At 38.8% G+C, this 15,667-nt stretch overlaps 1 protein-coding gene across 1 annotated transcript in view; it reads right to left on the bottom strand.

The window, feature by feature from the left end:
* The window catches only part of nrxn3a (neurexin 3a), a 195,252-nt gene that overhangs the window by 16,456 nt on the left and 163,129 nt on the right, over window positions 1-15,667 (bottom strand). Inside the window, 4 exon segments of the mRNA XM_047344991.1 lie at window positions 2,065-2,372; window positions 3,835-3,924; window positions 5,352-5,523; window positions 6,137-6,318. Coding sequence (XP_047200947.1) covers window positions 2,065-2,372; window positions 3,835-3,924; window positions 5,352-5,523; window positions 6,137-6,318 — 752 coding nt within the window.

Here is a 15,667-nt window from a genome sequence, read left to right as displayed (position 1 = left end):
GAACTACACAGCTGCCCACTTCATGATGCACAATGAAGTCCACAATCTTTCATTTGTAACTGGTCAATGTTTCATTGTCATTGCTATAATAGTATTGACTTTTTTATTACAAATACATATTAAACCCCAGTCCTCATCTGCCTCAGAGAAACTCTGTCAGTGTTGCACAACCTCTGTGTTGCGAGCAACTAAACAGGTTCTGCTGTTTTATTTAATCTGATACAAGTTTGTAGCCTCTCATTGGCCGTGTCAGTGTTCTAGATGGCCAATGAACAGCAAAAACCATGACAGGTCTGTCTCTAACAATAATTGTCATTATGCCTGCTAGAATGTTCAAACTTTTGAAGAAAATGACCACTGACTGCAAATCCAAATATAATTATGACAATGCTATTCAGCTCAAGGCTGAAAGTATTCAAACATAGACACTGGAATACCCCCGAGCTATGCCTGGTGCTGCAGACACGTCTTTCTCATTGGCTTTTTTCAACATCTCAGTAAGGCCAAGATCTCTGACAGAAAAATCAGAATCAAGCTCATTTATATTATTACATTATAAAGTTTTCATCTAATTATTTTAATGCATTTTTATTAAGTGGCTTTATAAAAGTATTATTTTTATTTCATTATTATTATTGCTTTTGTTTCTGGGACCACTTAGGGCTGAATACCCTGAGGTTCCTGCAGCTTGCCACTGATAACTGTAATCATATTTACTGCTATTCTCTCAAGTTTTAGCTCTTATTAAATAATTAAATTGGTTCATTCATAGTAAAACAAATGAAGCTTCCTTTGAGTTTTCATTTAGGCTTTTGTAGAATTTCCCAAACCTTAATATGGTGCTTACTGATTTTTTATTATTTATGTAAAGTCTAAGCTTAGACCAACATTTAGAACAGGTAGGCCTGTTTCATCTAACATAAATTAAATATCTACCTCTAAATTAGGATTATGTATAAATTTCACACTAACTCATGTCTTGATCAGGTGTTGAAATCAGGTCTGTTGCTGAGGGTAAAGATGATAAATGTTAAACTTTACTATTGTAAACGCTCTTACTCAACATGTTTCAATACTGCCACCTGTTGTTGTTGTCATGTATGTTACTCCTGGTGTGCGCATGTGCGACGTCATTATGTCATGATTTTACGTTTTACTTTTGCTGAAGAGAATGGCGCTGTAAGCAAAAGGGTTTACATGTAACTTTGTTAAAGTTCTTCAATAAATATGCCTGATAGAGGCTGAAGAAACTCACAGACTCACTTATTTTCATCTCTCTGCAACGTAAATACCTCTGCGCACCACTCATTGCAACAATAAACAATGCTAAGCTACAGCTAGCTAAAATAAGATAAGTTGAATTATGTAGTATAAGAGAAATTCAGATAAGCTAAGATTATTAAACTATATATAAAGTAAACTATTCTAGACTAGCTAAGAAAACTAAGCAATATTTTAAACTTTTCAATATACATCAGTACCTAAAATAAATTATGTTAGGCTAAATTAAGAAAAGCTCAGAAAAATTTAACTATGGTAAGCAAAACAAAGGCTTGGAAAAGGTAAGCTAAATGAAACTAATGTTAGCTTAAATAAGATGTGAGTTTTTATCAATATTTGGTTTCAGGTCCGATTCTTACTTAAAATCGAGTAATTGTTTAAAACTGATGCTACAAATATATTTATTTACATGCTATTTTGGATAAATCAGTAGGTTGTGTGCAGTACAACTGAAATGATTGCTTTAGTCAGGTGGATGCAACCATGTTTTCTGCTTCTTTTATAATAATATTACAGTTAAAATCACTCTGTTAAACTGATTTATTTGCCTGAATAATTCACAGGTCAGAGTTAGGTGGCTTAGAAAAAACAAAGATTCCTCTGAAAACTATTACTTCAAAGAACTGCACTGAAAATAAGTGAAAAGCTCTACATAAAAATTCTGACAGACATTTCAAAAACTTTGAGAACTATTAATCCAGACCATTTTGAAAGATTACAGGAAAGTTTGGATAATAGGTAAACGGAAAAAACAATGACAAACCGTTTGGATGGCATTCCCACCTGTACTGTTGAGGAGGGCCTGTGTTTCCGTGTGGTTGTTGTGGAGATCATAGTGGTCATCTCAACAAAATTGGTTGACATCTCTGGAGGCATGGCTGTGGTCCTTGCTGAACCTGCCACAATGGGCACATCACCCACCAGCCTCACACTGCCGTTGATCTTGATGTTGAAGTTGGCTTCAGCCGCCATTTTCAAAACCTTAAGGCCGTTGTAATAAAGACCCGACAGCTGACCCTGAAAAGGTCGGCCTTGGTCGCTACCTCCAACTGCGATTGTTGCTTGAGTGTTGAAAATTGTAAGCTTCCGTCCTTGAGAAGACATCCACAGTAAGAAATTATCATTAAGAAGCACTTTTCAATAGGCATCACACTAATAAAATAAGTAGCACTAAAATTATACAGTTTCCATGAAACCAAACTCAAAGCTGAAATACTTGTGTATGTCTCTATTTATTAAGACAGTAAGTTACTGGAAAAAAATAGATTTCTCAACAGTGGCTTAATCACTTTAATTTTATGTAGTTAAAAAAATATAATGGCCATTAATAGATCCTGTATTGTCTGACCTCAATGCAGTAAAATAAATAAAATTGTGACAAAATCAATGTTATAATCTAACAGCCTGCCAGGTAAGGTATCTCAAACCACCACAGAAAAGTAAAGCAGAACAAAAGAATATATGATGGGCAACAGAGCAGGCTGGGTTTTATAGAGCTTACATATCACACTACTGTGTATATCTGGAAATTACACACTCAAATATCTTTCATTCAGTTAGGGTGTGTGCTAGTCTGAGTGCAGGCTGTGCAGTGGCACAGTTATTTGCAATGTTGCCTTGCAGCAAGAAGATTCTGAGTTCAAGTCCTCTTTGCAGTTTGCATGTTCTCCCTGGGCATACGTGGGTTCTTTTTGAGTAGTTCGGCTTCCTCAATTAGTCCAAATATAAGCATATTTGGTTACTTAATATTGTCCTTTGGAAGTGAGTGTGTGTGTGAATGGTTGTTTGTTATGTTCGTCTTTGTGTTGCCTGGAAATGGTGAGTTTACCCCACCTTTTGCCCATTGATTGCTAGAGATAGGCCTCAGCCCCCCTGCAGGCCTTGTAAGGATAATCAAGTATGAATGAATGGATGGGCGGAGTGTCTGATCTCTTAGGTTAGGTACTGTCTGTTCTCTCGTACAGCAATAACCAGCTTCATGTTGTTGGGTGGAATTCGAGTCTTAATTTACATTTAGATGTTGCTTTAAACTTTCTTGAGTGATCAAAAAGGTTGAAATCACTGACATTTTGAAGTTAGAGCCCTGTGTAAATGCATTGCAGAAAAACACAAGATAACAACTACATGGACACTTTTGTGTAATTGTTAGAGGTGTAAACAGTCTGACTAAAGTAGTGTTTCATTTCTGATAACATATCACCATGCATTACTTTATGCATAAAAGCATCTAAACATCCTGCTGTCTTTTACATTAAGGCGGGTGATACTTTATTTCACAATTATTGGTTTACTTGTTAATATTTAAACTGTGCTTTTTATATGAATATACATTCATATTTATGTTCAACACAAAAAAAGCCTAATTTTTTTAAGTAAATGAGAACACTCGTGATTACTTCAAAATCAGCAATTCTCACAGAATAGCTTTAGAGCATTCTAAACAAAAATATGTATTAAAAGCTGAAACAAAGACATGCTTTTAATACTGCTATTTTATAGAACGGAACATCAGGACAGTGGTCACACACACAGAAAATGTTTAATATAAATTACCTTTCTCTTGTAGCCATTCTTCTACTGGTCTGACATATTTGAAAGGAATTTTCTTATTGGCCGTTTGATAGCGCTCAATGTCGCTGTTCCCTTTAAAGTTTAAGAAGACATTTATAAAGGCATTTATTGATATCAGAATCATGAAAAATTCAAGAAGACTTTACATCAGGTTAAATCATTTTAGCTGGAAGATTAGATTTAAATTAGACCTTGTTTGCTTCCTCACACATTAATTACTAATAGCTGCACCACGAACCCCTACATTAGCATAGAGTATGCTCTGATGCCAGGAGTGTATCAGAATAATACTCCTGCTTCTAAAAATAGTAAAAAATTGTGGGGGTGCACAAACACTGCATCTTCTAAACAGTGAATTTGCCATGACATCAAATGCACATTCTCTACTAAAGAAGTCATGGAGGGGAAGTTCAATTTCTAGATTGCTGATTCGCTCATTTCGCTGTCAATCAAAAAGGGATTCAGCCTCAGACAGATCATCTAATCAATCCCACTGCCCCAAAGACCCCCAGAGACGCTGCGCATCTGATGGGCAAAGCCCAGCACTTTTGCGTCGCTATTGAACTCACTGTTTAAAGCACTGTGAAGCTACGGGAATGAGTGAGAGGAAAGCTGCGTCGTTACCAGTGATAAGAGGCTGATACTGAACATATGCGTTGTAACGCATATTTAGTCAAATGACATGTACACACAGCAGTATATATTTGATCACTTATTTTTTGACATTTTAGGGCAGGCTTAATATATATATATATATATATATGTATATATATATATATATATATATATATATATATATATATATATATTAGTTAAGGTTATCATGGGATGAACCCTGGGTAACAGAAAAAAGCAAGATGTTATTGAACTGCAGGTTTGGGGTTTTAAAAACTCTTCATAGGATCACACTAACCATGATACACAGGTGACTGGGCAGCATGAGCTCTCATTAAAAATTAAAGACAGATTTTCTGAACTGTCTTCTCAAAGTTCAGCTTAGACATTCTCTCACATTAAACAAGATTTTTTTCAATGGATTCAAGAAGAAAAAATGCTACAGTGTTCACAGAAAAGATCATAATCTCAGAGGTTTTATCAATGGCTCTGTTCAGAGGTCCAACCCATAGACAAATTTAGTTAACTGATCAGCTAACTGTTGATTCAGTCAGAACAAAAAGAGAAAGACCATTGAATGCATGGACACAGAGTTTAGGGGTTGACATTAAATTGAGAACAATACTGGAGCAGAAGGACAGTCTATTTGGAACCTCCTTAAACAAGTCTCAATTATCCCTATACACATGTCTGTGCGTTACCTCATCTTGTGATGGCAATGATTTTGGTAAATATGATGATATAAATATAAATATGATGATTTCTGAAGCAGATGCTGTCCAGTGACTTTTTCCAGCTGCGGCACAACAACATGACCCCATCGCCTCATCAGAGCTCTTTAAACAATTTGTTATATAGTCGAGAATGAACCATTATTGTTGTACCTGTTGGGAAATGCTCATTGATTGACCAGTTATCCACCTGCAGGGTAGCATTGCCACCATTCCTGGTGAAACGAACCACATGATACTTCCCATCATTCACTGGGGTGCTGCTTTCTTGAACACTGATGTCCTCAGTTCCAATGTTGAAGGTCACTCCAATCTTCCCTTGTTCCTAAAATAACAAAATACCATTGTTAAGGTGCTGGGAAGTAGGTACGTCTTCTCTTTATTTGTGTAGAAATACAAACAATATAACGAACTGAATACATTTTGATCTCGTGTGAAGTGTTCAGCATGGAGTACATCTAAAATGTATGGCAGTTTTTATATTTACTGATACAACATATTGGATTGTTTTGCAACTGAAATGTGAACAGACAGAGGTTCATTATGTCTGCGTCAGTTTCGAATTTATGAAAGCAACACCTTTCTCGGTCTAAAGCAAGGAAGTGGATGAATCCTGCTTTGGGCTTGAGTTGTAGCTGATGAAACAAGGAAAATGTTAATGCTAAGAATAAATCCTTATGTTCAAATGCTATTGCATCTATAGTATTTTTGGAACATTTCTGAAACTATTCTTAACCAGAAATATCATGAATAATTCAGAAATAATCCCTGTCAACATAGGAAAAAAGAGACAGATGACTCCTACTGTAACTTGCATAACAAGATATAATGTCATCATTAGTTTTAGTAATGGGCTGGAATAATCCAAACTTTTGCATGCCAGGACACCAGATGAGACCAAATCAAGGAAGAGTGGATGAATATTTATGAGTACTCACTATGTGCAGCATAAGGTAGTCCCCTAGACCAGGCGCGCTATCAATTCTGACCAGGATGCCATCTTTTAGGGATGTGCTGAAGCCAACGGTCAGTCTGTCGGTTCTGGTGCTCGGTCTCTCATTAGCTGGCCAGTTGAACGTAATGAGACCTCCCCCTTTGCCAAAGATGTATGTGGTTCCAGCTGAGGGGAACAGAAAGATAATTAGAATTTATAAATCATTAGCCATAACAGAAAAGGTAAATGACTGGCCAATATACATAAAATCAATCCACAGGTTATTCTATTTAAACATGCTGCTTATTTATTTTGCCGGAGCTGTCCAAATGAGATCACAAATATCCTAATTAATAGGTCTTGTAGGGGTTGTCATCAAGGTTTATGGCAACAGCCACCAAAATACAGTTGTATCAATTGAGCAGACACAAAAAAGAAAAGAGTAAGAGCAAACTCTACCTAGATTTTGCCTAAATGCAGGAATACTGGTGGCTGTGTTTAAAACAGAAGGTAAAACAAGACATAGTAATGTAAATATTGAGAACACTGAAGTAGATTTGACCTCTTTAATACAGGTTGTTTTATTCAATAAAAAATTTAGTAAATACCACAAATAACTGTTTTGATAGTTTTAATATCTCGTTTGACCACTCTTATTATTATGAGAAACTTATTTATATGTGAATGTACATGAAAATTCTAATAAACCACTTGGACCAACTGTGGTTAGAGCATGACATTTGTGTTCAGATAATGCACTGAGGTTGTTTGTTAATACACACCAATTTTCTGTATGTCCCCTTATTTGACAGTTCCTGTGCAAACAAAAAATACACAATCTGACACATGTGTGCACAAACACAGAGGTTAGCTAATGCTAATGAGCAAGCCCAGGCAGATAAGACGATTCTGGGCTGATAATGCTCATCACAAAAGCACTTTGTTGCCTGAGCCAGAAGACCCCAATTCCCAAAAGCCCTTACTGCTCTTCACAAACTGCTTTACAAATAAGTGACCTGTTAACACTGCAGTCGCCTCTATGCCTGCTGAAGAACAAGAAGAAACAACTTTTATTTACCCCTAACAGAACATGCTAATACTTTATGGGGGAGGCGACTTTAAGTGCCTTACCAAATAATCCTGTTTTTGTTTATTCAACTGCTCACCTGGAGACCTAGGGAAAGAAATGTGGTTATTGTTGTCTTTATCCCTGGGGATTCTCTGCACAATGAAATATTTACTGTGAGCCTATTGTTTTAAACTCACGGTCAGAGAGACCAAGCAGAGGAAAAGTAATGATGTTGATAAGTGGATACAGCTTTCTGCTAGAACGTGTTTGTTGATGTGTGTTTGCACATCAACAAAGACTACAGAGTAAGGCTAATGATGTGAGGGATTTTTTATAAACTACTCAAGAGATTTGCTTAGAGCTGCAATTTTCAAACTCAATACCTAAATACTCAGAAGAAGGTTCCAGAGGATTTCATAAGAAGCTTCAAAATAACATTCTACTATGGTGGATATACTACGGTTCTGCATGAAAAGAAAATCTTTAGTGAAAACAGGATCAACATAACATGTTTTAGAAAATGAAACCCTAAAATATATTCTACTCTGCCTGATGTCAGAATCACAAAAAATCCATGCATGGAAACTCAAAATACAAAAATATAAAAGCCTATCAAAACTTGGTGTTTAATCTTACCACCAAATGTGATCTTTGTCCTAGTTAAGGATGTCTGTTCCGGATTGATTCACCAGAATGGACAAATTGGTAGACACATACAATTTGTTCAAATATGCCTGCTAGCTTTGGCTCGTCTCCTTCCAGTGGGATGCGCCCAGAAAACACATTAAGGGAGGTGTCCAGACCAGTGGCCCTAGTACAGGTCTCCCTTGGATGAGAGTGACTCATCTTAAAAAAGCAAAGATAAGACCCTGAGCTTTCCAAACTAGACGACCTTTGCTCCAGCCCTGCTGGAGGCAACCACTGAAAGCAAGATCATAGTTATACACTCTGTGGTCCCCTTAAAGATGACATATCATGCAAAATCCAAATTTTTAGCCCTTAAATATATTTTGTTGTGTACTTGGAGTATGTAGGAATTCAGAAACATTTAATTTAGTCTCTCCAGGTGTTGCAAAGATATCTTTATTTTCTGTTTGGGTCATATTTTCAGTTTTCTCTATCCTCTATTACGTTTTTTGAGCGGAAGAGCTAAATAAGGTCATGGACTTCTGGCTGATCAATTTCACGTATCCGCCATTTTTATTTCTTGCTGAGATTTTGTTCTTCAAACTCAAGTATGCCTAAGCTGGATAAGTCTAAATGTTCGGTTGTTGGGTATATTAACTTACACAATTCATTACACCGCCTGGTTAAATGTTATTTTTCATAGAAATGTTCCCACAGCAGTGAGGAAATTTTCTATTTCCCCCACTTCAAGGAGGAATCCCTTCAGCAACCTCTATCAGAATCAAAAAGGATCTGCTGAAAGACTTCATCTGATTAAGGGGTCAGTTCTTTCTGTCTATGGAAACGACGAACACAGCAAAGCTGTAAGCTGACATGCTTACCAAAAAATGACAACAAACTTTATTTTAGACATGAGTTTATTGTGTGTTGATATGACATCCTCGCCATTGTGTTGATAGCAGTAGTATCGTGCTTTCTGCTTATGATAGCGGCGTGTGCTGCTTTTAGCTCCTTGAGGACAGAACCGTTCTGCATGTTTTGAATATAATCATTACATCAACAGTTTTGAATTGTTTTGTTTATCATGTTTCTGCACCGCTAGGTAATTGTATCTGGTAACAACCTACAAAATGGGTTAAAGTGGAACACTCCTTGACCTCCAGGGGTGTGGGGTGTGAGGTGCATCAGTAGCATTTAAAGAGACCGCTCCAAAACGAGTTGCTCTCAGATGCATTTCAGAACACAGGTAAAAGATCAACATGTGGAGATAGAATATCAAGGAATTCAGACCAAAGCATTGCAGTTCCACTTTATATAGACCACAACTGAATGATTTATGTGTGAAAAGGAAGGATTTAAAAACATGATATATAAATAGGTCTTGTCTGAGTATTTCTTCTTGTACTTTGCTATTCTTAGTTTCATCAATCTGAATAACCCTGTGTGTTATCTACCTTCTAGCTCTTTGTCTGGAACATAGCTAGTTTCTTTGGTCCATATTCTGCTGAAAACCTTCCCTAGACCTAACCAATTTGCCAGTCTGTTTACCCCTCCCTTGTGTATTGGCCACCTTCTAAACTCATGGCATTATGTTGTCTACTGGTAGTCCAATTTAAACAAAAATGTTGGTCACGTAACTACAAATCCTATATATTTGAATTAAACACCAAGGGCCAATAGTCCTTGGCTGAACTCTTCTTGTGAGAGGCTCTCTAGTGAAAATTGAACTCTGGAATCCACAACTGATTATATGTCCAAAATTAAACAAGACAAACTACTTGAACTGCTAATAAACAAACTAAACTGAAGCAACACCTTGAATGACCTGTTGGCCCATAAACTGCCTTTGACTGTCTACTCCAAATGGTTTCGATTATTGGACTAACTCAGGCCAGAGCCACCGGTATACATACATACTCCCAAGCTTAACTGTAACTCCAACCCATAAATATAGAAGGCAAACAATCTTATTAATCTTGCCCCTGGGTGCCTTAAAGTGGTGATGAGACTCTCCAGCCATCTGTTATCACTCAAAGGACGTTGAAGAACTTACTCAATCTCTAGGAAAGTTTAGGTATTCTCTTTCTTAAAATTATGATTTAATCAAAAGAGAAATAAAACAGCATATTTGCTTGTACCATACCACAATTATAGCGCAATATGTTTCAATATGTTCAATATGTCAAGATTTATATGCTGCTTGAGGCAAACAGTGCTGATGAACAGAAAACTTAGTTTTTAGGTGTGAAAAAGAAAAGAAAAGTATAATTTGGCATACAGGATCCAATTAATCAAGGACTAGTTTGGTCAGATGAAAAAAAAAGGAAAGTGAAAGAATAAAATAACTTTGGGTTTTTGCTGCTCATCAGCTGCCCCTCATGTAAAACTTTGTAGTAGGTATTAAAGGAGAGCAAAGTGGACTACAACTAGTCAAACCTCTGGGAGAATAAAAATTAAGACATCCTTTAAGAAAACTTAATCATTTAGCAAAAACAATATTAAAATAAGTCTGTCCTGGAGCATACATCAGCTTACACAAACAAACAAATAAAACAAAGCAGCTTTTGAATATCTTTCTTTCTCAAAAACAAGAGTTAAACCCCAAAGAGCCAGATATTTTATATTTATTGAAGCCAAGACAGATTAGACTTTAAGAAGGAGATCTTGCAAGCTCTCCCTGCACCTTCATCTGCTGATGTGTGTGCAACTACTTTCTTATATTCAAGCCAAGGCATTCCAATAACTTCACTATGTTTGATTGCATTAACAAAAAATATTTGTGTAGCAACATTTCATTAGATTTTCTCCTTGATGTTTTACCACTCACCATGAGCACCCTTCAGAGTTGCTGGAAAGCCGTATATGGATGTAGTCTGAGAGGCGCGATGCCTCCCCACATATAGCTGTTGATGGAATGAGTCTGTTGCCAACTGAGGTCTGTGGTTAGGGGATGAGCTCTGCTTTGCAGATGCAGCATGACATCCCAGAATGAGCCACCAAATCCAAGCAATCTGGTAAAGAACAATCAGTCCAGGATTTTGGCATGAACTCCTCTTCTTAGAACTTCGTAAAAGTAGAGCACCAATGGGGCACATGATGATGAATATTCAAACAGTCACACACGGCAGGATACTGAAGTGAAATAATCTCATGTTGAAGCAAATAGAGCAGATCGGGAGTCGATGGATCACCAGTAATTCCAAACACTCCCGACACATCATGTTAGAGTTGGTTGAACTTGGTCAGTGAAAGAAAAAGAAGAATCCACCTGAGAAAAAGTATGTGTTGTTCTGAAGCATACAATAATGGACCATAAAAGATGGATCAATACATCCTCCATCCTCCTCTGTATGAAAGCAGTGGGTTCGCTGGTGCTCCTGACTGGACACTCCAAATGTGCTTCACTATTCTCACCTCATTTCTCCATTCACTCTTAAAAAGACATCTTGAGGAATCCTTGGAAAATAAATCACAAAATGAGCAACCCATTCGTAAACCTGAACTCTTTAAATCCACTGAACTATTTACTTTATTATGTTTCTCTTGTTTCTTCCTCTTTTTAAGTCCAAAAAGATTAAAATATCCTCTAAAGCACCATATCTCAGTGACAGTAAAAGTCCTTTTCTGTTTGCAGTCGTCTATATCCATCTAGGACCTTCATTTGATGTATGCGCTCAGTCTGGACACTCTGTCTGTTTAACGAAGGGAACAGCAATGAACTGGATCCCATAGCTGCCACAGGATGAAAGAGAGGGAGCGTAGTGTGGAGAGGAGAAAAGAGGAGGAGGGGTTGGACGGCTGTTGAGGAGCTGCTGAGAGAAACAACAGAGGTAAAATAAAGGTGAAAGAGAGGCTGCAAGGATGCAGGAAATGTGGACACAACAAATCCAGGATGGAAAGACGAGCTGGGGAACTCGGAACAAAACTACAAAAGCAGAGTTTGTTTACTCTGGGACGGAATTTTAAAAATATTGGATACAATTATCCTCAGAGAGCAAACAGAGGATAAAACGGAAGTGATTATTTTCGGGAAATGTATAAATGCATTTCAACCAATGGGAGAAAGGCAGGTGCACCTTGGACAGGTTGCTAGTCCATCACAGGGCGATATTGTATACATCTTAGTATAAATATATTGGAGAACTTATTTTATAATACCCATCTGTTTGGTTCTCACAAAGCATCAGAGTTCAAAAGAGCTTCAAACTGAAGCCGCATCATAGAGTATGTTATTTTCGTCTTTAAATGTAGGAATTTTAACAGACATTTTTTAGAATAAATCCATTTGAAATTGAAACTTTAATTTAAGAATGACAATGCACCAAAATTAACTATATTTCATTTGCAAAGAGGATAATCTAGTAGAATTTGCTAATTGTTGCATTTAGTGACCAACCTAACTGCGATACAACAATACAAGCCAAAAAATAATGCACTTCTTAATTACTAGAAAATACTTATAATCTGTACACAAATTAGAATGATCTCACAGTGTTGCTGAGGAACAGATTTGGATATGTTTAAGATTCAAAATTTTGTAAATGTGACAAACAGAATAAATGTTAGTTCTCAGGTGAACTTTAGGCATACAGCTTTTTATTGAAACAAGCCAGACAATGACTCCAAAAACTAAATAACTGGAAACAAAGTCATCTGTCCAACTCATCTCCTGGGTCTTCCAAGGTGTCATCCTAGTGGAACATACCAAAAAACACTTTCTTAGCAGACACTTACCAGAAGCTTCTTCTGGTGGTCGGTCACAGATGACACTGACCGACCAGTACTGTGTGGTACTGGTGGTCAATACAGATGTCGGGTCAAAATTTTCATCCATGAGCTTTACAACGATGAAGTAATAATACACACACGGTGGGCTTTCAGTGGTGACTTAAAATTTAAATTCTTCAGCCATATTCATCTTGATTCCTCATCTGTCGGTAAAAATTGGAAAATATTCCACTGATCACAGGGATAATCCTGTTTCACTTTGTGTGCATGTTTAACACACACTTGATCAAGTCACAAAACAATTTTCGTCTGATTATACATAAAACAGCAAAGAACGCAACCAGGAGTCATGTTCTGAGTCATGTTCTGACATAACAAGTTTGGTGCTACAGTGTGTGGTGTACAGCCACACGGCAAGCACAACACACCACACACAAACAGATTTCACTCACGGATGTCAGAAATCTCACAAAATGAGACATAATGTAGTCTGAACTCAAATGTGAGTCCATGTTTGTTTGTTGTTAAAAACTGTGTTGAGATAGTTTCTGTTCTGATATTTCATTGAGACTATCTGGTTAATTACAGTTGAAATAAATGTGAATACATTTCTGGTGCACCAAGGCAGTTGTTTTGTCTTTTGTATTTTTGATTTACCTCCATGTTTTCATCACCACTTTTTCTGATTGGCTACACATCACGTTCAACAGCCTGCATGCTTGTTTGTCCTTTTGGAACACCCCACATGCATGGAAATCGGGCCAAGAAAATCCACTATGTTGAATATCCCAAATTTAAAGGGGGTGGGAGGCTGCTGACCTCGACTGGGGACATCGGGCGGTGGAAGAAGTACTTCGAGGATCTCCTCAATCCTGTCATCACACATTCCTTGGTGGAAACAGAGGCTGGGGACTCGGGGTTAGACACTTTCATCACCCGGGCTGAAGTCACCGAGGTGGTTAAAAAACTCTGCGGTGGCAGGGCCTCGGGGGTGGATGAGATCCACCCTGAGTACCTCAAGTCTCTGGATGTTGTGGAGCTGTCATGGTTGACATGCCTCTTCAACACTGCATGGCGGATGGGGACAGTGCCTCTGGACTGGCAGACTGGGGTGGTGGTCCCACCTCATAAAAAGGGTGACCGGAGGGTGAGTTCCAACTACAGGGGAATAGAATGGGAGATCGACAGATGGATCGGTGCGGCTGCCACAGTAATGGGGGCGCTGTGCCGGTCCGTTGTGGTGAAGAGAGAGCTGAGCCGAAAAGCTATGCTTTCGATTTACTGGTCGGTCTACGTTCCTACCCTCACCTATGGCCATAAACTTTGGGTCATGACCGAAAGAACGAGGAGCTTGGCCATCTCTGGGATGGCTCGGAGTAGAGCTGCTGCTCCTCCACATCGAGAGGAGCCAGTTGAGGCGGCTCGGGCTTCTATACCAGATGCCTCCTAGATGGCTTCCTTGGGAGGTGTTCCAGGCACGTCCCACCAGGAGGAGGCCCAGGGGACGGCCCAGGACATGCTGCAGGGAATGTCTCTCGGCTGGCCTGGGAACGCCTAGGGCTCCCCCCGGAGGAGCTGGAGGAGGTGTCTGGGGAGAGGAACATCTGGGTGTCTCTGCTGAGTCTGCTGCCCCCGCGACCCGGTCCCGGAAAAGCGGAAGACGATGAGTACGAGTACGAGTAAAGTCGGAGCAATCTCGACATTCTTCTGAGCAGACTAGAACACTCTTGATATGCCACACACAGCAGGAATATCTCATAAGATTTTCTTTAGAGCCATCAAAAAAAAAAAAGAGATGTCCTTAAGATTGTTGGAAGGGAACTATCGGGTCAGAAATCTTCATAATTATCTTTCTGAGTGAATCAGGCATAAGGGCAATAACCAACTAACCATCATGTTTTTTGGACTTAGGGAAGAAGCTGGAGTACCCAGAGCGAACTTACACATTTAGCTCTATTGCTGCTGTAAAGCAGTTTGGCATTTCTTCACAAAATTATGCAAATTTACTAAATGTTGCAAGCATATACAGGTCCTTCTCAAAATATTAGCATATTGTGATAAAGTAAATTATTTTCCATAATGTAATGATGAAAATTTTACATTAATATATTTTAGATTCATGGCACACTAACTTAAATATTTCAGGTTTTTTATTGTCTTAATACGGATGATTTTGGCATACAGCTCATGAAAACCCTAAATTCCTATCTCACAAAATTAGCATATCATTAAAAGGGTCTCTAAACGAGCTATGAACCTAATCATCTGAATCAACGAGTTAACTCTAAACACCTGCAAAAGATTCCTGAGGCCTTTAAAGCTCCCAGCCTGGTTCATCACTCAAAACCCCAATCATGGGTAAGACTGCCGACCTGACTGCTGTCCAGAAGGCCACTATTGACACCCTCAAGCAAGAGGGTAAGACACAGAAAGAAATTTCTGAACGAATAGGCTGTTCCCAGAGTGCTGTATCAAGGCACCTCAGTGGGAATTCTGTGGGAAGGAAAAAGTGTGGCAGAAAACGCTGCACAACGAGAAGAGGTGACCGGACCCTGAGGAAGATTGTGGAGAAGGGCCGATTCCAGACCTTGGGGGACCTGCTGAAGCAGTGGACGGAGTCTGGAGTAGAAACATCCAGAGCCACCGTGCACAGGCGTGTGCAGGAAATGGGCTACAGGTGCCGCATTCCCCAGGTCAAGCCACTTTTGAACCAGAAACAGTGGCAGAAGCGCCTGACCTGGGCTACAGAGAAGCAGCACAGGACTGTTGCTCAGTGGTCCAAAGTACTTTTTTTCGGATGAAAGCAAATTCTGCATGTCATTCGGAAATCAAGGTGCCAGAGTCTGGAGGAAGACTGGGGAGAAGGAAATGCCAAAATGCCAGAAGTCCAGTGTCAAGTACCCACAGTTAGTGATGGTCTGGGGTGCCGTGTCAGCTGCTGGTGTTGGTCCACTGTGTTTTATCAAGGGCAGGGTCAATGCAGCTAGCTATCAGGAGATTTTGGAGCACTTCATGCTTCCATCTGCTGAAAAGCTTTATGGAAATGAAGATTTCATTTTTCAGCACGACCTGGCACCTGCTCACAGTGCCAAAACCACTGGTAAATGGTTT

The sequence above is a fragment of the Girardinichthys multiradiatus genome, chromosome 19 (genome assembly GCF_021462225.1).
Source record: "Girardinichthys multiradiatus isolate DD_20200921_A chromosome 19, DD_fGirMul_XY1, whole genome shotgun sequence".
In the NCBI taxonomy this organism is placed as follows: domain Eukaryota; kingdom Metazoa; phylum Chordata; class Actinopteri; order Cyprinodontiformes; family Goodeidae; genus Girardinichthys; species Girardinichthys multiradiatus.
This window is presented reverse-complemented; position numbering and strand designations above follow the sequence as displayed.